We start from the raw sequence: 23,750 nt of genomic DNA on the forward strand, positions 1-23,750 counted from the left end.
CAGAGGCATTTCTCAAATCTCTTCTTAGTAAATGATTAGCTGTGCACATGTGGCAGCTGTCAGCCTCTCTGGACTGTGTGGGCACGGCACTGATTCACACACACACACACACACACACACACACACACACACAGGAGAGAGAATTACAGGAAGGAGGTGAGCTCAGCCTGCCACCTACAGGAAAAGAGGGGGAATCTACTGTACATGAGAGCTTTATGAGAGTAACCTTCATTTATCAGATTGAGTCAGTTGGTTCCCAGCCGTTAGAAGATTCTTGAATCATTAACTGGTTCTTTATCAGCGGGGGCGTCAAATTACTAACGACTGCCAACCGACTGTTGGGACATTTTGGGCTTCCGGAGCGGAGGCTGGTGAATTGTGGGGGTGTATAGTGAAAATTACAACATACAAATAAGTGGGTGAATGAACTAAGTTACCTGCACACACTCTGGACAGGTCACCAGTCAATCTCAGAGTTAACACATTGAAATAATCATGAAACACATGGCAGAACATACAAACATCGACACTCTAACAAATCCATACTACATACTGAATCTATACATAGTAGATATTACAAACTAATGCCATAGTAAACCGTCATAGCAATTACAATATCAATAAAATAAACTTGCTGTTCAGTTGTATAGCTATTTAGAGTAAGGTATTACATGTAAGTGATGTTAGGTGTCAATCAAACTGCATCATTGGACTGTTACTCAGTAAAACTTCAAAAAGAGAGAGACAAATGTTATTTTTTTTATCTACATGAATGCATCATGTCTGGTCTGAGTGTACTTTATTTGGCCACTTAGTCCCTTTTGATGTAAAAACACTCCCTACTCAAATGAGTATGTGGTGTGGATTTGGTAAGGAGGGAAGGGCAGCTCGTCCTCTAAACCAGCTGAAGTGTTCCCGTCCGCTCTGTTTGTAAGTATTACAAACAATTATCCTGCTTGGAAACACTTTGCTCAAGGAAGGCTCTCTTTGTGGGTTAAGTGCATTTAAAGCAACATCATGTCACTCTTTTACTTTAAAACGGCCGCTTCAAAATCTGTGTCTTGTAATAGGGCGGATGGTGTCTCTGTCTGGGCCACTCTGCGCCCCCCCCCCATCACTTGTTTCTGCGCTCTGTAACTTCAGTGAGAGGGTAGGATTATTTTTTCTAGATATGCTTTTAATCTATTTTCCAAGCTGTCTCACCATTACCCACAATTTCTTTTCATTTTCCCAGCTGTGAGCAGATTCCTTTGAACATTACAATAAGGAAGCATAGTGTTCATCAAGAGCTGCCTCAAAAATGAGAGCATTCGGTATGCATGCTGTCGAGCTTCAGTGTACTTCATTTTGTCACCTTTCCAGTTGTAAAAACTCTACGTCCCTAAATGTAATCAGAATTAGTTTGTGGTACGGATACTGAGCTAAGCTGTAACGTCATTAAACCCTTGTGTGACATTATTTCCTCGTCACTCCGATACGTATTTAGTACCTGTTGAACCAAATCATCATATAAATTAAGCAGCGCAAAACAGGAGTACAAGCCACAGATTAAATTAGTTGAAGAGCGATAACGACGGGCGGCTAATCACATTGTCATAATTGCTTTTTGCCGCCCTGACTGTATTATTTACTGCCCTCTGAAGGTAGCAAACAAAATCTGCATAACAATCACATCCACAACAGAGAGCTTCATGAATAAAAGATGCGCTGGCTCCGTGTGTGCTAAGTAAACAGTGTGTGATGCTGCATCTTCACTTATCATCAAACCTCCGTCTGAATGAGGGAGCGGTTCTATTTGTTTCACACAAAGATGATCTAACGTGCCTCGTGTTGTAGCGGCGCCACTGATGCATAATTCAGTGCTTTGAGAGCGGGGAGGTCTTGAGTGGGCGAGGACAGAGTCTAACTAGATTCCTCACCTTGAAGAGCCCTTTGTACCGTTGCAACTTCGGAAGAGACAGAGGAGTACGAGCCACTTCGCAGAGCCAGTTTCTAACAATTATCCATCTAGTAGTCAGAGGCAGAACAGAGGAAGAAGGGTACAGCTTGTCCTCTTGAGCTGAAGTGTCCTCTCTGTGCGGAGCATTCAAAACCATCAAGTGTGTAACTGTTACGCGCTGTTATCCCGCTTAGACACGGTTTGCTGCTCCCTAAGTCGGTTTCCTCTGTTGATAAAGTGCCTTCAAAGTTTTTAGCAGATTAAAACTTTGTCACTGAGCTTCTCTTAACAATGAGCTAAGATGGTTAGTGTTGTTGTGAAAAACTTTGTCAGAAAATAGCTGAATATGACGGGTATCTACGCCTTTTCCACAGTAAAAATAAACACTTTCAAGGTGCTTTTTTTAAGCTTTTACAGCAACTTACATCTGTGGCACATTACACCATATAATCAAAATTGAATATTTCACTCCATCACATTAAATCAGTTGTTTGTGTGACATAAACATACAACAGGCTTGTACAGTTAGGGTGACAAATTAAATGAACAGTTTCAAAATGTGTCACCAGTCTGTAAGTTTAGGGCTGGGTGAAATAGTCATAAAATAATGTGAGAGACACAATATTTATTTGGTATTTTTGGAATTGCTTTACTGTAATCCTGTCTTTATATTACAAAAAGACAACAAATCGTAAACTGAGACAAAAGCTATTCTCATTTCATGGGCTGAGCAGATATAAAACGGTTTATTATGATAGTAATGATAAGTAGCCAAAATCCAAGCACGTTTCAAACCTTTACAACACCACATTTAAACGTGTTTCCAATGAGTTGAACCCTGAACACAGTTTAAAAATAAGCAACAACAGCACTGTAAGACGGCGCCCTGTCTGTACAGAACAAACACTGATACATGTCAGCAGGAGAACAAATGTGACTGATAGCACGTTAACCTGAGAGACACAAGACCTCTCAGCCGTGACAGCCAAACAAAAGGCACGCTGTGTAACTCACACAGCACACAGACACATTCATGATAAGCACCCAGCTGCCGCGCAATAACTTGTGTCATTTGACAAGAGAGGCACAACGTCTTCGACTACGGCAGAATGCACTAATGGCCTTTCCAGGGCAGAGATCGGAGCCCGCTGGCTGCAGAGAGGTCAATAAGCCAGGAAGAAGGGCCACGCAGGGGTCACGCCGGACAGAGCTTCTTGTCCGCGACACAACAGCTCCTCAATGAGGCAAAATAGAAGCAAACAGACACAGTCAGCGAGCAACCTTTTAGTCACGGTGCAGCATTCAGCTGCTCAGGGTTTCCACTGAAGTTTCCAGGACTTTTCTGAGGCTAAACAGGAACACTTCCACTGTCTGAAAACAGTCTGGGAACAATCTGGGAATTGTCCGGGTTTCACTATGATCCGGCACAAGAAGAACAGCAGAAAACCTTCGTCTAATGTGATAAATGTGATTTGTAAGTTATATATGGGCATATAACTACGAGATGATGTATTGACATGCTGACAGTTGCTGAAATACCCATTGAATTAGTCACACTAACGAATGTAACACACCTCATCACCACTCAACACTGTCTGATATAATATAAATTAGGGATGTCCCGATCAGGTTTTTTTTACCCCGATCCCGATCCGAGTCCTTTAATATTTAGTATCTGCCGATACCGAGTCCCGATCCGATACTTAGCCTTAACTAATATTTTCCTAGATAATACAGCTGCATTAAGAAAAAAAGTACCTGCATCTAAGCTGTTCCTTAAAAGGTTTTTATTATTTTGTTGAAACAAAGTATATATTTTCATATAGCTCTTTCTTATTCTGCATATGCTATTACAACACTGGCCTCCACCTTCCTTGTGTTAGCAGGTGAGTGTGTGACGCTGCACTGTGACAGCAGACCCTCGTGTACAGCCAGCTGAAGTGTGTGTGAGATGCAGCTCACGCTTGGTACCTCCATATGATCCTTTGCTTATTTCATGTACTTTACGTTGTCACATAAAATGACGTGGACAGGTTGCTTGTCTATTAACGCGTTCAGCATCTCCTGGATTGCCTGCTTTACATGCTCTGCTGTATGAGACCCACGAAACTCGTGCGCATATACCGGCATGTTGTAACTCGAAAGTGGAATAAATGTAATGCAGAGATGGTAGGGCGGTGGATTCAAAAACTCCAGGTGACGAAGAAAACCCTGATCCTCTACCACAGAGATGAGCTGGTTTTCCAGAGAGATTAATTTGATGACCCTCTCTGTAATATTTGTGGACATGTCGCTGAGGATATTTCTCATAACTGAAAGTATCCGCGAGTGTTCGCTGCTTTGGTCTCCTTGCCTGTACTCTCGAGTGAACACGTTGTATTCTTTGAGTTTTTGTTTTGTATATGCTGTATCAAATGAGAAGTAAAATGCATCGCTAAACGGCCATATAGCAGATGTTCCACGTCGCCGTTGGACTGCTTTCGCTTTCTAATTGAGGTTATTTCCACACTGCAGACACTTTATTCACAGGTTTGCCAGAGTAACACCACGCGCGCGTCTGCGTTCTGCCACAAATTGTGCACTGACGTTAAAAAAAAAAAAATCGGGCTTGGGTCCACGTTCAAAATTGCCGATTCCGATCAGCGGAAAAATGCCCAGATCGGCTCCGATCCCGATCCTACAGATCGGATCGGGACATCCCTAATATAAATTCAAGGCAAATAATGTCCCCTATGAGACCTGAACGATATATCCATATTATTTCATTGGAGAGCAATATGCACAGACACGCACTATAAATATCAACCTATTTAACGTTGAAAAAATACATTCTTTTTGAGAATTTTGCTATTAAATTGATAAAAAAAAAAACAGCAATATGCTAAACATTTACATATACAAATAAAGTTTTTTTTTCTCGATGATGGCACGAACAGCTCACTAACTTGAACATGTACAAAAAAATGATGTAAATCAAATGTATATTGGTCGCGCACAATAAATGCATGAGTAGTGACAACTACTTTGAGAATCTGGACTCCAGATGTTGCTCCAGAAAGCAGGAGCAATGGAGGCAGAGGGAGCAGAAAGCTGCAGAAACACAGTAGCCCTTCTACGGTGATGAAGTGCGGAATACTCCCCCAAAATCCGAGGAATATTTTCAGGGAAAAAGGAGACACATTCCTCCACAATGAAAACAGACTCTTACACAACAATCCCACTGTGCAGCACTCTAGACGCCTGTTTTTTTCCATCTCATTTCACACAGCTGTGCATTCATATCCATCCACTCTAAAAGCTGATGTGATATATTGGTCAGAACATTTTGGACAGTTGGCCTTCAGTCTATCCTGGTCACCACCTTGGACTGAAACAGAACCCACACACATAGCCCTGTTGTTTTTTGAGATGCCATCAAATCGGAAACATGACTAAGATTCCCACAGGCCCGTCTGGAATTTGAGGTGAAACAATGCTGAGTAACTCTGCCCATCGCCGTGGCCCCTTCTCACTTTCAACCTGCTATGTCAACAGGGCCGGCGAGCTGGAATGCAGGAGCCGCTGCGACACATGGTGATCAAACCCGTGGCTCTGCACTCTCTGCAGTCGGCCTCTCATAATGCTACCTCGCTGTTATCTCTCGCATTTCAAGCAGGTATGCATCGACAAGGTGAGGCACGAGGTAAGGAAGGATCTGAGACTCATATAGGGCTGAAACTGCTCTCGTGGGGAAAGTGAAGGAAAACTGTGGTGAGAAAATTGCTCAGTTGAGGCATTTAGAGCAAGTCAGATTAAAAAACTACAATTACCTAAATGAGGCATAATCGCAGTACTTCAGACAGCCAATGAAAACAGATTGAAACACATTAAATGTCTCGTAGTTTTATCTGTTTTGATCTTTCATCCTGTCAGAGAAGGACACTTCAGAGAAGTATCCCCCATGTCTGAGGAACCTTTGTGTTAGTTCTTCTTTTTTTCATCTTTTTTTTTTCATTTTCTTTTTTGATATTATGGGATATTTTCACTAGAAGGTCAACATTTACTGTTGTTTATTCATTTTCTGCTAGTTAAAGGTACATTTCTGACCTGTGGACACATGGATACCTCTTTTCCTACAGGTTGTTTCACTGCATTTGCAGCATTATAATGTCATGATTTTTACGTGACATTTAGCCGAAACTGTTTAAAGGAAGATGAGGAACATGATTGTCTGCATAAGTTTGCATATTAATAGTTAATACAGATAGACGATGTTGAGGAGAAACAGTCATCAAAGCTTCGTGTTTAACAGTTACAGTTTAAAACCAGACTGTGCAATGGAAACTGTCGAATAAATCATAATATTCACTCAAACCGCAGTGAAATCAAAGCACATTATGTTTAAAAGTAGTTCAAATGTTCACACCAGACATCAAACATGCATGTAAAAGCTGTTAAAATGACTTTTAACTTCACCAAAAGACTCCTGCATCTCACTTCAAACATGTACATATTTTCAGTGCTGGTCACAGATGACCCAAATTGGCGGTTTGCTGTCAAACCAGCCATCTGCAATCTGAAAACACATGCCGCCAGGTTACATGACTGCACACGCCTGTGAGCATCAGATCATGAAGATCTCCCCCCCCCCCCCCCTCCGTACACACAGCTCTGGGACATCTTCCCATCCAACAGTGGGATCTCTGTGTATCCTTCACATCGTCACCATCACGAAAGTCATGCATCGCCTCGGTCCTCCGTGGTGACCCAGGCCACACAAGAGGCAGCATTATCTGACTCGTGCTCCTCGGGTTGACTGGGAGGAAAAACTATGCTGTGTGATGAAGCTTCTTCTGTTATGAAACGCATCCAGCCTTCGGAGCGCCGCCAGGGGGGCTCACACCTGCAGGAGTGCTGGTGCTTTGTCCTCTCTATTGTTATGCCGCCCCTGCCACCCCCGCCCCCCAACTGACCAGGTAAATGCAAAGGATATATGGGAGGAAGAAAGCACCACTATCGCTCTCCCGGCTGGATCCACAAATGAGCTGAGGGCTTGTAAAACTGTCAGGCGAGACATTCATTGATATCTCTTGTTTACACTGCGGGCTGGACTCTTGTTACGTAACAGATCCTACAGCTTATCACCCATCAGCGTTCCTTATGGTCCGTCAATACTAAGTGTTTACCAGCGCTGCACCCTTGACTGCTTATTGGCTGAAGGTCAAGTTTGGCTTTGTCTGGAGTGGCACGAACACAAACACACTTCGATGGCAGTAAATTTGTCCTCCGGGAATTATTTCTGTTGAATTCCGACTTTATCTGGAAAGCAAACGATCAAAGAAAACAGCCAGATATGTAGCGACACTGCCCAAACAAACACTTGCTCACTTGGCACCAGGTTATCCCACATTCACTCTCTCATTTCCATGTGTCATGTCTGATTCACTACATGTTTTGGCTGCCAGCCTGCATTCCTGGAGGTATGACCGGGAAGGATTCATTTAAACTCCTCACCCGGGGCTACAAATCCAAACCTAAAGACTCAGAAACTGTCACGTCTCCTACCTCCGGCGATCCTCTTGAGTAGCTGCTGCCTGGCAATGATCCTGCCCAGCCTGTACCCGGAGCGTCTGCGGTGATGGTCCATTCTCAGGTAGATATCCTGAGTCTCTGGGGTCATACTCCCGAGACACTCGCTGCCTGAGGACTCCGAGAGCTCCCGAAACATGACTGAAACACTGAACCCCGAACAAGCCCCTGACCGCTGGCTGGCTGGGCTGGCTGGCTGGGCTGGCTGGTACACACTCACCCACACACACTCTCCCACCAACAGAAAAACTTCACATCCAGGCGCAAAAAGCCTTAAGTGAGCTGGGACGGATAGCAGAGTAGAGCCTAGGGGGAGGAGTGCCAACACTTCAGCCTGTCTGTGCAGGCCATGTGACCACAGGGAGGCCAATGGCAGGGGAGCAGTGGGAGTACTGCCCACCTTGCTGAGCTGAATCCAATGTCTGTGTGAACGCTTGTCAACTTCCCCCTGCTCTGGAGGGAAATATAAATACCATTGGAATGCCTATGAACTGACTAAGGAGAGCAGGAGTGGAAGAAAGAGGGGTGTGGGAGGGCTTACAAAAATAGTGGTTTTGGACCCGCCCTGCACTAGAACAACTCTTCTGCTGTTGCTGCTGGTCACACAGGTGCCAAGTTTACTGGGCGAGAGTGAGCCTGGGCCATTTTAGAGAGTACTACAGCGGAGAGAGACAGAAGAGCGGAGAGGGAGAAGTTGTTTTCCTGGTTGGAGAATGCTAATTCCTGCTCCCCCACCCCCACCACACAACCCCTCGTTCCAGCCACAGGAAGGCCGCCCAGCAGGTCTCCTCCAAGTGTCAGCTCCTCAGGGGGAAACGAAATTTTAGCTTGAATACATATGAGTGACCTACACCACCCTAACTCAGCACAAAAGGAAAGATCAAGCTCCGGCATGTCATCCATTCAGCTCTGGTGGCCGTTCAGTGACAGGAATCAAAGCCTCTTCTGACAATGTGTCCCTCGTCACAGCTCCAAATATCCGGCACGCTCATGTTCATGTTCTGTACTTTTGCGGTTAGTATACAACAGGGAAACGATTTATGAAGTGCCAGAACACATGTCAGTCATACGAAAAGGAGCGCCTTGGAGTTTTCCAGTGATTTCTATGCGTATATGGATCCCTATCCAACATGATCTTACCCATGTATTGTTTGAAAAACGTTTTTGGCTTGGAATAATTTAAATAATAAAATCACTATATATAAATCTTTATATCGTACAGATCTTAGTGCGCAAGAAGCCAGCGTGCTTTTCCATTTTGCGCTGACAGGAAGTGACATAAGAGTTGTGCTTCTGGACGTCAATCAAACTGTGATTAAAGAAAGTTATACAGAACCTACAGAGGCTTAGGACTAGGTGGGTGGGAGGACATATATAAACTAAGAAATCATCATTTAAAAAATGAAATATTTTATATAACCGATTTTCGTTCGATTTTCAAAAAGAAAAGGCGAATGTTAGCTGGTTCTAGCTGCTTAAATGTACGAATTTGTTGCTTTTTCTTAGTTATTCATACCAGTAAATGACCTAACTGGGTTTTGGACTGTTGGTTGGGCAAATAAAGCAATTTGAAGGCGTCACTTTGGTCTCTGGTACAATGTGACGAGCACTTATAACATTTGGGGGGATATTTTTCGGACTGAAAAATTCAATTAAATGTGTAAATAATCCTTATTTGCAGCTCCACTTTACAATTAGTAGTCAAACCAAAAATGAGTGAATTAAACCCCATGAGTGAATTATCTTCCAACATGCAAAACAAAACAAATATCTTTTTTTACACCATTTGGAACAGAGCTGCAATGATTGGTCGATTTATTAATTAGTCGGTCAAGAGAAAATAAGTAGCCATCTATTTTGATAACTGATGAATCATTTCAGGCACTTTTGTCAAACATTTGATGGTTGCAGCTTGAATGTGAGGATTTACTGCTTTTTCTTGTCATTTATGGTAGCAAATGAAGTGTTTGGGTTTTGGACAGTTAGTCGGGAAAAAAAAGCCTTGTTAAGACGTCACTTTGGGCTCTGGGATGAGCATTTTAATCAGTTTAGTTACATGTTTATACTGTTGCAGACTGCAGCCTTAATTTGGATTATTTCTGATAAAAACTAAAACTCATGCTTCTCTGAATTGAAAGTCCACGTGTATCAGCCAGTTTACAGCATGGAACAACAATCCTCCTCACACCTGAAATAAAGTCCACAACCGCACAAGCCGACCCAACCCAGCACCAATCAGGGCCTCTGCCACTCTCCTCGGGACCTGGCCTCTTCATACAGGCCTGCCTGTGTAGCATAAGCATGGCGCCATACATGTGAAACGAGCACAAATGGGCATGCGACCAAGTCAAACACAGCCCCCGTGTGTTTCACTCCCTGGTTGGCAAAATCCACCCGAGCTTGAGCTCACAAAGAGCACAATTCAGCAGCGCACTTCAGCGCCCGCTGCACGTTTTCATAAACTCCTCCTGGGTTTAATGACCCTCTCACACCCTCAGGTGGAGTATTTGAATACGTGATTGTTGCTTTTTTAAGCGGTGGTGTGACGCTATTCAGGTGATTCCATTTGGCCGTGACTCATTTTCTACACACAAACACCTGTGTTCATTCATACTGTACCAGGATCGCTTCAGGTGTCAGATACTAAAAAAAAGTGACGGGATGTTGGCAGCGGCGCCATCTCTCTGAACCCGTTTCTGTGTTTTCTTCTTCCCTCCCCGTCTAGACTAAAGAAACACACCGAGCGCATCACGCATATCGCATTACGGAATCAATCACCCACTGCTCTGCAACATCGTAATGAATGAGATTAATGGTGTTTTCGTCTCTGTCGGCACTCAAATACCTCAGCTGGGATTGCGAAAGAGCAGCGAGATCTCCTGCGCCCTCTGTGAATGTCCCCGTGTTTGACGTTGTGCTGCATGTTGTGAAGAAATGGCTGTGGTGTGTCCTTAGAGTGGGAGTGTTGTGTGTCAGGCGCAGTGACTGCAGCCCTTATCAAACTTGTTCCAGCACGCCTCTGTCTGGGCTTCAGAGCTCAACTACTATACAGCATGGCAACAGGAATCCAGCCTCACGTTACACACAAACACATACCGAGGCTCTTGAAGTAAGATGCCAACCGGCTTGGCAGAGTGGATGAAGACGTTAAACGTAACTGTGTGATGACAAATTAAATCATGTTGATGCAATGTCCAGCCTTCATTCAACATCTTCAGCCAGGTGTGGTTTAAAAAAAAAAGGGAAACTTAAAGTCTGAATCATGGAGGGGAGGCACAGGCCCCACAGACGATGAGTAAGGAGGCAGTTGAGTGGGGCTAAGACGCTGCTCTGATGTGGGTTTGATTCGGCGGCAGACACATGTAATCTGCACTGGGCAGTTCTGGCTCTGGTGCGGCTAAGTTTCCTGTGGTCGGGGCTTAAGAATAGCATCAGTGTGACTGAAGGTTTCCACCTCATGAGCCATCAAATGTCTGAATTCTGAGCTCAGGTCTGGGACTAAATCACACTCTAACACTGCAGGACCAGTCTTCTCGCTCGGCAGGTAACCTGAAACAGTTTATAATTGAATAATGGCTCAGTGGAGGAGGTGGGAGGCGCTCTGCTGCAGAGTTTTTACTGCCTACGACTGTGACTCACCGCAGCGTGCATGATTATTTATTCAGAGCTTAATCTCTTCTTTTGCAGCGAGCGCTGCATGGCACTGCTGGGTTTCCCCCCCAAAACAGGGGTGTGTTCCAAGATATTTAAGATTCTCACCTGCAAATTCTAGTTAAATATGAGTTAAGATATACATTTAATAGAATAACACAGAATATGGGAGAGGATCGAGATGCTAGTTACAGTGTCATTTTTATGAATTTCTGCATTTGATCCATTAAAACACGTCATGCTGCCAGCTACTGTATAAGTCATATTGCATTATTTGCAATAAGTCACCCAGGAAGAGTCATGTGATGTCATTTGTCCAATGACACCTGTGAGAGCAGTTACTGATGCTCTCAGTACAATCAAAACTAAGACGGACTGACAGACAGACTGCTGAACCAATCAGCTCAGGTGGTGAATATTCCAAACTTTCCAATGTCAATATTTCGGATTCCGGCCAGGAATAAATTTCGTAATTTTACAATGTTTTCAGATTATGTTTCTATATAACTCATCAGGAGAAGAAGGTGGTGGTAGAGTTGGGACCTGGGCGGGATGGCTGCCAAGCGACAAACCACTGCTCGAGACCACTTCAGCTGGGTAACTACAGCAACCAGATGGGACATTTAGTAGCCATCTGCCACGAAAACACTTCTATACACAAAACTGGACATTTTTAATGAGATGTGGGGAGCAGCTGTGACGTGGTTCTTGTGCCTAAACTTGTCACGATATTAAACTGAAAATTGAAACGTAAAGAAACATAAAGTTTCAACATATGGTCGTCTATAACACAACATATATGACATAGTTTCAATTCGCAGCGCAAATTTCCAGTCAAAATGAGATAATATTCCTCCATCAGTGTTTCACAATATCCTGTACCTTCATTCATCTGTTGGAGCGACTGGCTAAAATTCAAACCCTCACAGTGTAAGATGATTTAATGAATATCTCCGTGTGATTACAAAAAAAAAGGCTCTGTGATGTAACTGTTCATTCGCATACATAGAGTATGACAGCTCACATCCATCAGTATATGACTCCAGACAGTTAACACCTATTAATCACACAGGAGTATGTGAGGCCAGCCACGTCTTTTTAAATATTTGCTTACTGCAGAGTGACCTTCAGCACAGCGGCAGGATTCATTTCAGACGCAGTTTGAATGTAGAAAATAGGCTCCACACTTCTTACGTGATGGATTGACGCACATAACTCAAGTCCATCAGGTCGGAGTCTGAGCTTTATCGAGCAGAAGGATCATTTGCATCTTTCTTTAAAGGGGCAACATGTCGTTAAGGAAAATCATTTGAATATTTACAATATTAAAGAGGTAATAACACAAGCTCAAAAATATTATTATTTTCCATAACTGAATGTTGTCAGAGGAGAATAAGGTCCCCAGAACACTGTTTTGAAACTCGAAAGGTGGCAGGGTCCGCCACATATAAACAAAGTGAAAGAGTATGATATTTTATAATACTTTAAGGTCAGTGTGTTTAATATTCAGTCATTAAGAGAAAGGGAGTTGGCTTATCTAATTTGTTTTGACATGAAAAAAAAAAACAGTGAATGAAGATATTTCTCTTCTGATTGAAATCTATTCCCCAAAACTACATATTGCACCTTTAATATCTGACTTTCTGACACAGCTGACATTGTGTCAGTATCTGGTTGTAAAGAAGCCACCACCATCATGATCCGACATATGAATTTCTTTGATGATCGGCCAGATGAGCCAGAAATGACCAGTGTAACAGAGCTGACCTAAATTTTGCACAAATCATAAATTCCTCCTTATGAAAGTTTTCCCCTCTCTGCCTCAGATAGCGCATCTATCTCGGATACAGTCTGATGTGACATTCAAGATCAACATCATCTACAAAGAGGCATGAGAAACTGCAAAGATATATATCTGTAGCACACCCGGCAAAAAGTAGAAAACTTCCTTGCTGGCATCAGAAAGTCTTCACATAACTTTTAATCCATGTGTCGAGCTGCATCAGGTCTATCATGTGTCTGCTTGTGCACGAGCAGCTCAAGGCCTGCAGAGACTGCATGGCACACACCACTGCGATACCTACTGTATATGGAACAAGAACACAAGATTAATGTGTCAGATATCCAGATAACGCACGGCTCAGCTGATGCATCAGTGGCGTGCCTCGGCAGGCTGCGCAGCTGAGCCACAAAATACAACAGAATCCTGTTGGACAAGGAGAACACACACGGCGCGACACTCAAACTCCTCCTGATGAAGGCAGCGGCTGCCCTGTGATTCATGAGGAGCTGCTGCAGGTCGGCTCGCTGCACCCAGTGGCGGACCCTGCTAACTGCACAATTCATTGATTTCAACTCCTGTCACACAAAACTCTCGAGATCTCTGACCAATCACTGCAGCAGGCGTCCACTTCAAGCCACAGCGTGTCTCTCAAATTCATCCCAAAGGAACATTAAAGATACATTCATGTCGCATATAATCTTTGTATTACTTTTAAGCAAGTCATGCAGGAAACATTTGTATATTTGAAGAGACGTGACTTGGATCTGAATGACAGTCACGCTCAGTGCGACTGAACAGTGTTTGGCAGCACAGTGTCCTCTCCTGCAGAGAGAGACAGGTGCATCTGAAGCGGTTTAAGCAAATATGAACAGACCATCTCAGCGGCGCCGCGGTGTATTTGCAGCCAAACAGAGCAACAGGAGATGAACTTTAAAATCCTTCTGTAACATCTGTATTTGAATTTAGGATAGATAGATAGATAGATAGATAGATAGATAGATAGATAGATAGATAGATTTGTTTATGAGAATCTTAATACTTAAAAAAAAAAACACAATTTTTTGGGGAAAATGTTCACACACTGTCCTCTCTCACTCTCTCCTCTTTCATTTCCCAGTGCTAAGATCGACCCATCAGCGCCACTCAGCGGCCTCACCACGCCACTGCTCATTTATAATGAATAAAGTTGGAGTTAAAGATTAACATTGTACCGTGTTATAGGGCCAAGGATTTCCTGCGCGTGTGCACAAGGTTATACATTGAACACATTGTTCAGAGGGTGTTAAAAGCACACAGCTTCAATCCTGCAAGTCTCACATTCTTATGTCTAAAATGAGCTGGAACACATGCACATTTCATATCCGACAATTTAAGGATCAATATGTTTTAGGCACTGTGTAAAACTACCGGCTGATCATTTAATTAGAGTTTATAAATTAAATAAACTATCGAAAAACAAAATAAATGAATGAAAGAGCATGTATCTACTAATTTCCCCCCTGTTGCACCACTTTGATGTTACCTAATGTAACCCAGGCGTGAGTCCTCTCCTTCCCCGGGCTCTGGTGTCCCTGCAGCGGGCTACTGACCTGCCAGTCTCCGCTCCCTGACATTCCTCCAGAGGAGATCCCAGGCTTTGGATGTGGAGCTCCGCAGCTGTTCGCTGAACGACCGCCGGAGCTTCAGTTTCGCTGAGTTTCTTCTAGATGTCATCGCAAATCCTCCACTCGCTCATAATAACTGAATCCTCCTCGTCCCCCCCACGCACACACAGTCACACACACCCGTTATTTTAAAGACTCCTGTCCCTTTTTTTCCCCCCGGTTATTAACTTTTTCCTCTACCCTGAATGTGGCGCCCGGTCCTCAAATACAGCTGTCAACATTTTGAGTGGAAAGAATTTAAAAAAATTAAAAAATACTCCTCTCGGTCACAAACGCGTAAAAAAGTCACAGAGTGATAGTGAAGCAGACTTTCACACTTCACACCAGATGTGTGTGCGTGTTTGTGTGTGAAGGATTCACGCGCTGCGAGCGCCGCAAAGATGTGGTACCTTCAAGTGCTGCGGGAAATATGAGAACCGCCAGACGAGCCGAGCGCATGAGTGGAAAGCAGGAAGGGAGAGAGAGAGAGCGAGAGAGAGAGCTGATGGTACCAACAGATGGTGAAAGTGAACCACTTTATGATTGCTGTTTTGCATGATGTGTAAATATTATCGTATTGATGATGATTGATTGTATACAGGCTACTTGGCCTTTGTTTAATATCAGATATCACATGCGTTATGAGCCAGAAAACATAGAGTTCTGCAATGTTCCATGAAGGTTCTGTCTCCATATAATGTTCTGTCATGGCTGTGTGAGTACTAATGCTTCTTTCATGATGATTTATCCCCACAGCACCCACAGTTCTCCAGAACCATGCAACGTGCTGGTAAGGTTATGTTTTGGCTCCATCTCAGTTATCACAAGGGATTGATTTACAGTACATCAGGAAAACTCTCCTGGAAAAACGGCAGAACTGTGGTATCGACCAAGACGAGCCTCACCCAGAAGTACATTTCCCACAAATCTATGATATTTATATAAATGTGCTCACAGTTTTATGTTATCATGCTGTCTAGCTATCGCAAGTGTACAATGTACATTAGTAACAGTAATCTCAAACATTAGTCATATCTAATGAGGTACCTATTTAAGTTTATCACCGTCTGAAAGAAATCTTGCATGCAGCGTCCTGCGGCTCCTCCGCTGACTGACCAAATTAAAAAACACAGCAGATCTCCATCGCAGCACAGAGCCACAGAAAGCGGATTCCAACATCAGGAGATGGTGAATCAGTAAATGGACTTGCATTTCTATAGCGCTTTTCCAGTTGATTGACAGCTCAAAGCGCTTTACAACACTTGTCACATTCACACACATTCATACACTTGATGGCAGAAGCTGCCATGCAAAGTGCCAACCTGCTAATCAGGAATTTGGGGTTCAGTATCTTGCTCAAGGATAGTTTGACATGTCGCCAGGGGAGCCAGGGAACCAAACCTGTGACCTTCGGATTGCTGGAACCACCTGCCTCCTGAGCCACAGCCATCCCCGCAGAGAGATCTGAATTTGAGCTTGTTTAGAGAGCATTCATTGCAAAAAACACATGCAAACAAGTCTACGATTGGAAGGGCGGGTCACACACTTATGTCTTCTTTAACAAACGCGGGGAAAAAATAGGAAATAACAACCCACATATTGTTAAACTGTCATATGTCATATGTCATGGCTTTGAAACAATAACCCCCCATGTCCAGTAAGACATTTTTTGAGAAAGGAGACACTTTAATGTGAAAATCTATGCCTATGTTTCAGACATACGCCACTTTTGTGAACGGGTGTTACTTTGAAACCATGTCCAGAGTGTTCAGTCCCAATCCATTCAGATCAACAGTGCTTTCTAGAGTTCCAGCGCAACACTTTCCTCCTGACGTAGGAGGTAGAGTTTTACGTAGAGCACCCGAAGGCACCACAAACTGCAGCCCACTCAACACCCCACCACCACCACTACAAACATCACTGTGGCTCTCACATGACACATTTCAAAAACTCAGCAAACACTTTCTCCAGTCCGCTCTCTCTCTCTCTCTTCCTCTCTCTCCATCATCATTCCCAAAACAATAAGATGTAAAGGAAAAAAACTAAACATCATCAACATCTGGTAGTCATTTTTTTTTTGCAGTCAAAAAATGTTATTGCCCTATTTATCAACTATTATTAGGAACTTTTGACTGTCATTTTCCGTCAGGACGATGTTCAGCCAGTTCTCTCGAGGTGGGGGGCGAGTAGGTCAACCCTTGAGCAGAAACATGGGTTCAGTTTCAGCACCATTTACTTTTGTTGTCACAACATCTCGCACCGCAGATACCGGAGAGAAAGAAAACCTCGGCTCACGTCCGAGGAACAAACACGATAAGTTCTCCTAAACAGCTGCTGCTGCCAGCCAGACCTCGGTAATCATCATACCATCATTATTTTAGGAATTTCCTCCTGTTATTGTGTGCCCACTCAGGCACCGTGTGACCTGAGAGCGCTGATATCACCTCAGCTGCGTTAATTTCTCGCTCACCAGCTGGGATTACTGCTATAAAGGGTTTAATACCATTATAAACACACGGTCTGAATGCAGAGTGACTGGCTGAAGATTGACAGTCTCTTAAATGAGCAAATCTGGGCTGACCTCAGTTCGCCCTCTCTGTGTGAAGCTGAGCTAACATTACTTCATTTCAATAAGCAGATAGAGCCCATTTGCCACCGAGTGGGATGAGTGATTTACAGATTGCTGCAAGGTCACACAGTGAGATATCTGCAGCCGAGGGGAGAATATAAATGAAGGGATCAGTTTTCCATTAGTTCTGTCCAAAAAAACTGAAATGAGGTGGTGTCAGGAAATAAACCTAAGACCTGCTCTGATCTCACTGGATGTGACATGAAAACATTAAAATCTACATATATCAGGTCAGAAGACATCAAAGACTCGACGAAAGCAAAACATCAGAGCTTTCCGCTCATTCACGGTAAAGAAACTAGATAATTTGTCAGAGCGCGGAGGCTTTTCATCTGCATTCGCATCTAACTGAATTTGTCACCGTTATTTTGGGGTTTAGCAAGTCGCGGGAATGGAAAGTACGTGAGAAAACGTGGTTGCCTCTTTGGTTCAGCGCGGGTCAGAGGGAGAAACCTGTTTGCCTGTGATCAGCATGCTGCTATTTTCAGCCCCACTTGTTTGGACCTCGGGCTAAAATGAAGCTTGAAGGACAGAATACACACACACACCTACACACACACACTTGTCTAGAAAACCTGTTTCATTTGAGGCTGTGACTTCTCAGGAAGGGTCAGGGTTAGGCCGAGTCAAGCACCTTGTTTTACGCTGATCTAAAGAACCGGGAGGCTTAAAGAGACAGAGGCTGAGAGGTGACACACAAAATCCGCCAATTTAACTCAAAAACTATACAAAAGAAACAAAACAATAATTCATCCTTAAGTTGAAAAATGACTTGCGTTCTGTTTCCTACAGAATTAAAGAATAAATGTGTTTTTTTCTAGATTGTTTCAGTGTGAGCTCTGAGGTTTGGAGATATCAGCCTTCCATCTAATGACATGGAACTTGATGACACTCAGATTATGGTGCATGAAGAATACATTTAAAAGACTCACAAAAGAAATCATGACCTCACTACTCAAGATAACCCACAGACCTTGTTGTGAGAAATTTCATCTGGAAAATTTCATTCTCATTCTTGTGACAGCACGAGACAGTCACAGTCATAGCCATAGGCGAGGCAACAGGCTAAATAATTCTTATATACCTCGGTCTATCCTAAATAAGATCTGGATCGGAGGACATTATAGGATATATGTCATCGTCATGAATGTTTTGCGCTTTAATGAACACGTGCTATATGTGTAACTGTATGTCTAAAATTAATTTAGCATCTCCCAGGCAGCTCCGTTTAGGAATGAATACTTTTTTTATTTCAGAGTAAACTCACATTAAAGTAGCATCACATCATATCGTATGGTATTGCAGTTTAATCTCTTGTTAGGTGGAGACCTCTAGTGGTAGTAGCTTTCATTACAGCAGCAAAGGAGGAAGTCAGGAGGAGTGACAGAGTCTGCTTGAGGAGGATGATGGAGTGGACAGTAGGGTCAAACCAGCACAGGCTTTTCATCCAGGAGACTGCCGTTCCTTTCCAGTGTGAAACCAAAAGGTCAAAATTCTTAAACTTACTAAGACAGATAAGTCTTAGACAGATATGTCAAGTACGCAAGTCAGTTATGTAAGTAAGTGTATGTTACAGAACCAACTCAACCATGTTTTCCTAAACCTAACCGAGTAGTTTTCTTGCCTACACCTAACCACTTTACAGGGAGAAAAGGTAGATTTCTTCATGGTTGATATCTCCAAAACTGCAAACCACACCAAAACAATCCACATGGACAAACAGCACTTAGAGATTTTCGGTAGAACTGTCCCTTTAAACAATCTTCAAAATCCACAAAAGTCATCTGTCCGTCATCTGACTAATCCTTTGGCTGCTGTGGGTTGAAAACAGGATAATGAATGAGTGTGCTAGTTGTCAAAGTTGTAAACAAGCTATCAATCCCCAGTGAGTGACAGGGCAGCAATGGACGGACGAACGGACAATACCGTCCCTGTCAGCCCCCCGACAGTAAAAGTGATGGAGGAAGCGCAGCAGCAAGGTTCTGACCTCTCTGGACGTGAATCACCAGAGAGGTAAACACTCCTCTCTCCCACTCTATAAAAGAAATCTCGCACAATGAAGAGCATTATCGCAGCGAGTATCATTGTGGCGAGACGATGACTTAGCCTCTGGAGTGGTCCTTGGCAGTGGAAGTAATAGCAGATGCGAGGAGAGGAAACATCAATCAGCTTGAGAATGTTTTCCCTTCGCTGACTCACCCACTTGTTTGTTTTGGCCCGGCAGCTTTTTTAGCAAGCGCTCGTTTTCCCCGTTTTCCCTGAAAAACTGGCACGTTTTCCCGGCTAGTTTTTTGTCCGCTCTCCCTCCCTCCCTCCCTCCCTCCCGTCGCTCACTTATTTATTTGTACACAAGTTATCTGAATTCCAGAGTTGCTGTGCGTGTCTGGTGACTGATGAGGAATGCTGCCCCATGGCTGCAGTGGGAAAATCCCAGATGTGAGGAAACTGATTTCTCCTACGCGATTGGGTCATGTTGTTGGCCAGGAGGTCTTACACCAGGCCCCCTTGAATAGTCTGGGAGATTGCTCTTCCCAGCCTAATGGAAACAAGGCTCGGGGAGCGGGGGAGCGGGGGAGATCGCCCCTCCACCTCCACCCCCGGCCCCTGAGGGCTCGTCGCAGGCATGTGCTATAAATTTCCTGACCATATATTCCCAAGTCGAGTTCATTTTTCCAGAGGAGCCACACATGTGGTGTATATCTGGGTTTAGATTATGGGGTTGGGGAAGGAGGAGACTTTGGTCCCAATCCATTAAGGTGGCCACTAATTCTGTTTTCTTAGAGGGCCGCCTGTTGTAACGTCACAGATCCATCCTTCAGCGGCGTCTCCTCTTTATAGAATCATTCATTCCCAAAGCACGTGATCAATTATGTCAGATTTGTTGAGAAATAACTAAACAAAACTGCATCCCGCCGCAGCAGTTTGTTACATAACTTGACATAAATAACTCAAACATTTTGCTTCCATATCATGAAACGTATGTAGAAGTGAGAGCTCGCGGGGGTCAAAGTTTCTATAAAGAGGCCCGAAGAACGTGAAACCGGCATGACAGGCGTACGTGGGTATTGTTTCATTGAATGACAAAGCATGTAATGCTGTCAGGTCTGAATCAGTTAAGCCTGCATTGCCCGCAAAAATGCATGGGAAAACATTTACACCACCGTCCGGCACCTGGTTTCTATTAGAGCAATGAGGATCTAATCACAGAGGTACATTTCTCTCTCAATCACTCTCACTCCCTCCATCTCACTCCTCCTCTCTCGGAGGTGGCGGATGTAAAATAAGCTCATGTTTTATTGATTTTAAGTCATTTTCAAGCTGATTTCGAGTCTCCTTTTGTTCCACCGGGGGGACTAATCTCCACCACCTCTCTGACGATGTGAAATTCGCATTAGGGGGGGGTTTCTTGCTCCGCGGCAACAGGGCAGCTTCTCATACATGACATCTTGTGATATACTGTAGCATGACATTAGCCTCCATGAAACAAATTCAAACAGGAAGTCCATGTTTATGTTTCGAGATTGAGCCTCGTCCCGGGGGAGAAACTGGAGTTTAAGAGTCTGACGAAGACCAAAGGAGCAAATGACAGCTGCTTAAAATGAAACTACAGTTGGTCTTGTAGTTTTTCCCTCTCATGTGAAATATCCAAATGGTGGGAAGGAAGTACAAATACTTTGTTTTTCAGATATCTTCATACTTTCCTCTTACATTTTAACACAAATATCTGTACTTTCTCCTCCTTATGCCTTCAAATTAAGCTTCTTACTTTAGTTTTTATGCATTTGAGAAGAATTATCAACTATTTATTTTTTAATTTATTCTATTTTCTTGCTGATTCCAATTTATAAGTGCATGTCACACTCGGCAGACTTCAGTAAAACAGAAACAGAAACAGGCAGACCGGGAACGAGATTCAACTATCAGCTATTTTTCTGGTGCGTTTAGGAACAGCTTGGACAAATCGTACCGATTCTACCTTTACGTTTAATGGTGTTTGAATTATATTAATTTGACATGAGGTTCAGTTAGCTTTGCAAAGAAACGTCCTGTAGAAACGTCCTTCACAAATAAAACAGATCGGACAATTTGCTAATTCTTTTTGACATATACTCAATTGAGTACTCAAATGTTTTACCTCATGCAAATATATGCTTATTCTGAATTTCAACCACAGGAGCAGCACAAGATGGGAAATGTTGTGGAAGCAAAGATGGGGCGAGGTTCACCACTTCACCACTGTGAAACACATGATTTTACTCCATGGGCTTGGGAACACTTTTTGTCGGTAAACACAGTTTATTTGTACATGATTGCGCTCTGTTCTTATTTACACTTACACGGTGTCCCAACTTTTTGTATAAAACATTTCTGCTTAATAGAAACCAAACCCGGGCAGTCAACATCTGTGTGAGCACTCAGACCAGATGTTTACAGAGCTGAGTTATGTTGGCAAACACAGAGTTGAAAAGGATTTTTTGCATTACAGGAACAAAACAAATAGTTTTCATGCCTCCGAAACAATAAAAAAAAGCTGAATTTATACTTTGAACGGCAAACAAATGATGGGTTTTATGAGGGATGCATGTGTGGACTGTAATCAGCTTGGCCTACAATTCTGCTCAACTCATCAGCCGTGATAAGCTGGAAGTACAGTGCAGGTATTGTTTTCAAACTGAGACACAAACAGGTCCTGCTGGGCCCTTAACTTTTAAAGCCGGCGAGGCGGAGAGCGGAGAGGATGCAGGAAGTCTGCTCTGCCTCTGCCTGCTATTGCTCTTTGATTGCTGAGCCAAATTGTTTAATCAGGTCTGAAACCACAAGAAAGCTGCAGTGCTACACTGCCCCAGGACAGAGTCTCTTTTAACGGAGGGCTGTGCTTTTTTTGTTATCCGGGTACAGGTGGAAGCGCACAGCTATGTAAATCTCCAGTAGCATGGTTACCCGCGGCCTCGCTCACGTGCAGAAGGACACAGTGTTTAGGTGTGAGCCGTGCCGCGTGCTTGGCCAACCCGAGGACGGGGATGGCGAGGGCCGCGGGCCCAGCGGAGGCGCAGACTTTTTGCCTCCCTGCAACATCTGGAATCTCTGTGGTTTATGTGGGAAATTTGGGAGGCCAGTGACAGAGCCAATGTGGTTACTGTATCTAAACCGACCCTGCGGAAATGTTCTTGGCTTGGAAACTGTGTGTGTGTGTGTGAGAGAGAGAGAGAGAGCGCGCGTGTGTGTAAGCAGGATCGCTGAGGAACTACAAAGTGGAGCAGCAGATTTGGACGAGAAAGGAGTTATTGTTTGGATTCGTTTCCAGCAGAGTGGTGAGCATTCAGAGGAAAGCCGCGCACACACGCACACATAAAAGGAGGCAACAGGACCGGAGCCTGTTGACTGTTTAGTCACTACATCCTGGTGCAGGGTCCTGAGGTGGTGTGGCCCTTCCTGGCTCATTACTTCCTAAATCTTGTTTCTGCCTTTCTTCTCAGTTGGCAGCTGAGTGCTGGACCAACCTGTTAGCTTTTGTGTTGCCTCACACACACACACACACACATTTGCACACTTGAACACACAGCTTGCCTGTCCTCCTGCGACTGGCCTGCATCCTGACACGGCTGCCCACGTCTCCTTCCACTTACTTTACAAACCCCAGGCCCAAATTCCTCAAGACGCGCACAGAAAACACTCTTGAGGAAGTCGCCCCCGAAGGATTTATTGGCTGCTTCTTGTCTAATTGGCGGCGTGGAAATAATTGAAAATCGGGACGTTAAACCTGTTTCCTCTCACCGAAGATAAGACGGTTTTCCGTTCAAACGCGTGTACGCGTCATGTCAGGATCAAACCAGTTGATTTATACTGGGGGATAAATTCTGCCCCGACATGATGGGAATTGTTGAACACGATGATCTCATTCACTACAAAGGCCTTGAAGGCACTATTAAATGATATTAGGTTCCATTTTACGTACGACCGCTGCAATAATTGCAGTGAAAATGTTGAAATTGCAATAAAAACGTTTAAAGATTTGAGAGCGGGTTAACCAAATAGTTGCTCTAATGTTTTCACAACCTTGACAAATTACTGTATATACAAAGGAAAGTCTAGAAATACTACCAGGCTTCTTTCCCCCCACCGCCTCCTTCTCTTTCCCTGTCAAACAGCCGAGCTGGCCTCTGCTCTCAGGAAACCACAAGTCATTTTCCATCTTTCCATGTGTGGAATTTTTCATGCACTCGTCATGCCAGCAGCACCCTTTATAGTCTGAGCTGGATCTACAAATGACGACTTCCTTATAAATTTAGCGCATGATGTCACTGATCTGGCACCTGTCAGGCAACGGATAGACGGGGGAGCAGAAATAACGGTACAGATCTTGTGAAAATTGATTTTCCTGCAGCATTCAGGGGCCGCATGTGCTTTAAATCAAGACGTTGCACAACGTTCGGCTCTGTCTTTAAATAGTCACTGAGCAGATGAAAACGCTTGGCCATATTCAAACAGCGCCGCGGAACAAAATGTGCTACGTTGCCCTTTTTTTCTGCTCAATAC

General features: G+C 43.8%; 1 protein-coding gene across 3 annotated transcripts in view; it reads right to left on the reverse strand.

Moving 5' to 3' along the window:
• stard13b (StAR related lipid transfer domain containing 13b) overlaps positions 1 to 23,750 on the reverse strand; it is a 71,636-nt gene that overhangs the window by 21,402 nt on the left and 26,484 nt on the right. Inside the window, exon 1 of one of the 3 annotated variants that reach the window (XM_030404230.1) lies at positions 14,531 to 15,020. The exons of 1 other annotated variant lie outside the window; for it this stretch is intronic. In XM_030404230.1, the coding sequence (XP_030260090.1) occupies positions 14,531 to 14,654 (124 nt within the window). In that variant the 5' untranslated portion in view covers positions 14,655 to 15,020. Of the gene's footprint in view, positions 1 to 7,483; positions 7,814 to 14,530; positions 15,021 to 23,750 lie in introns of those variants that run through there. One more of the 3 variants, XM_030404229.1, reaches the window with a different exon arrangement.

The sequence above is a fragment of the Sparus aurata genome, chromosome 2 (genome assembly GCF_900880675.1).
Source record: "Sparus aurata chromosome 2, fSpaAur1.1, whole genome shotgun sequence".
Taxonomy (NCBI): Eukaryota; Metazoa; Chordata; class Actinopteri; order Spariformes; family Sparidae; genus Sparus; species Sparus aurata.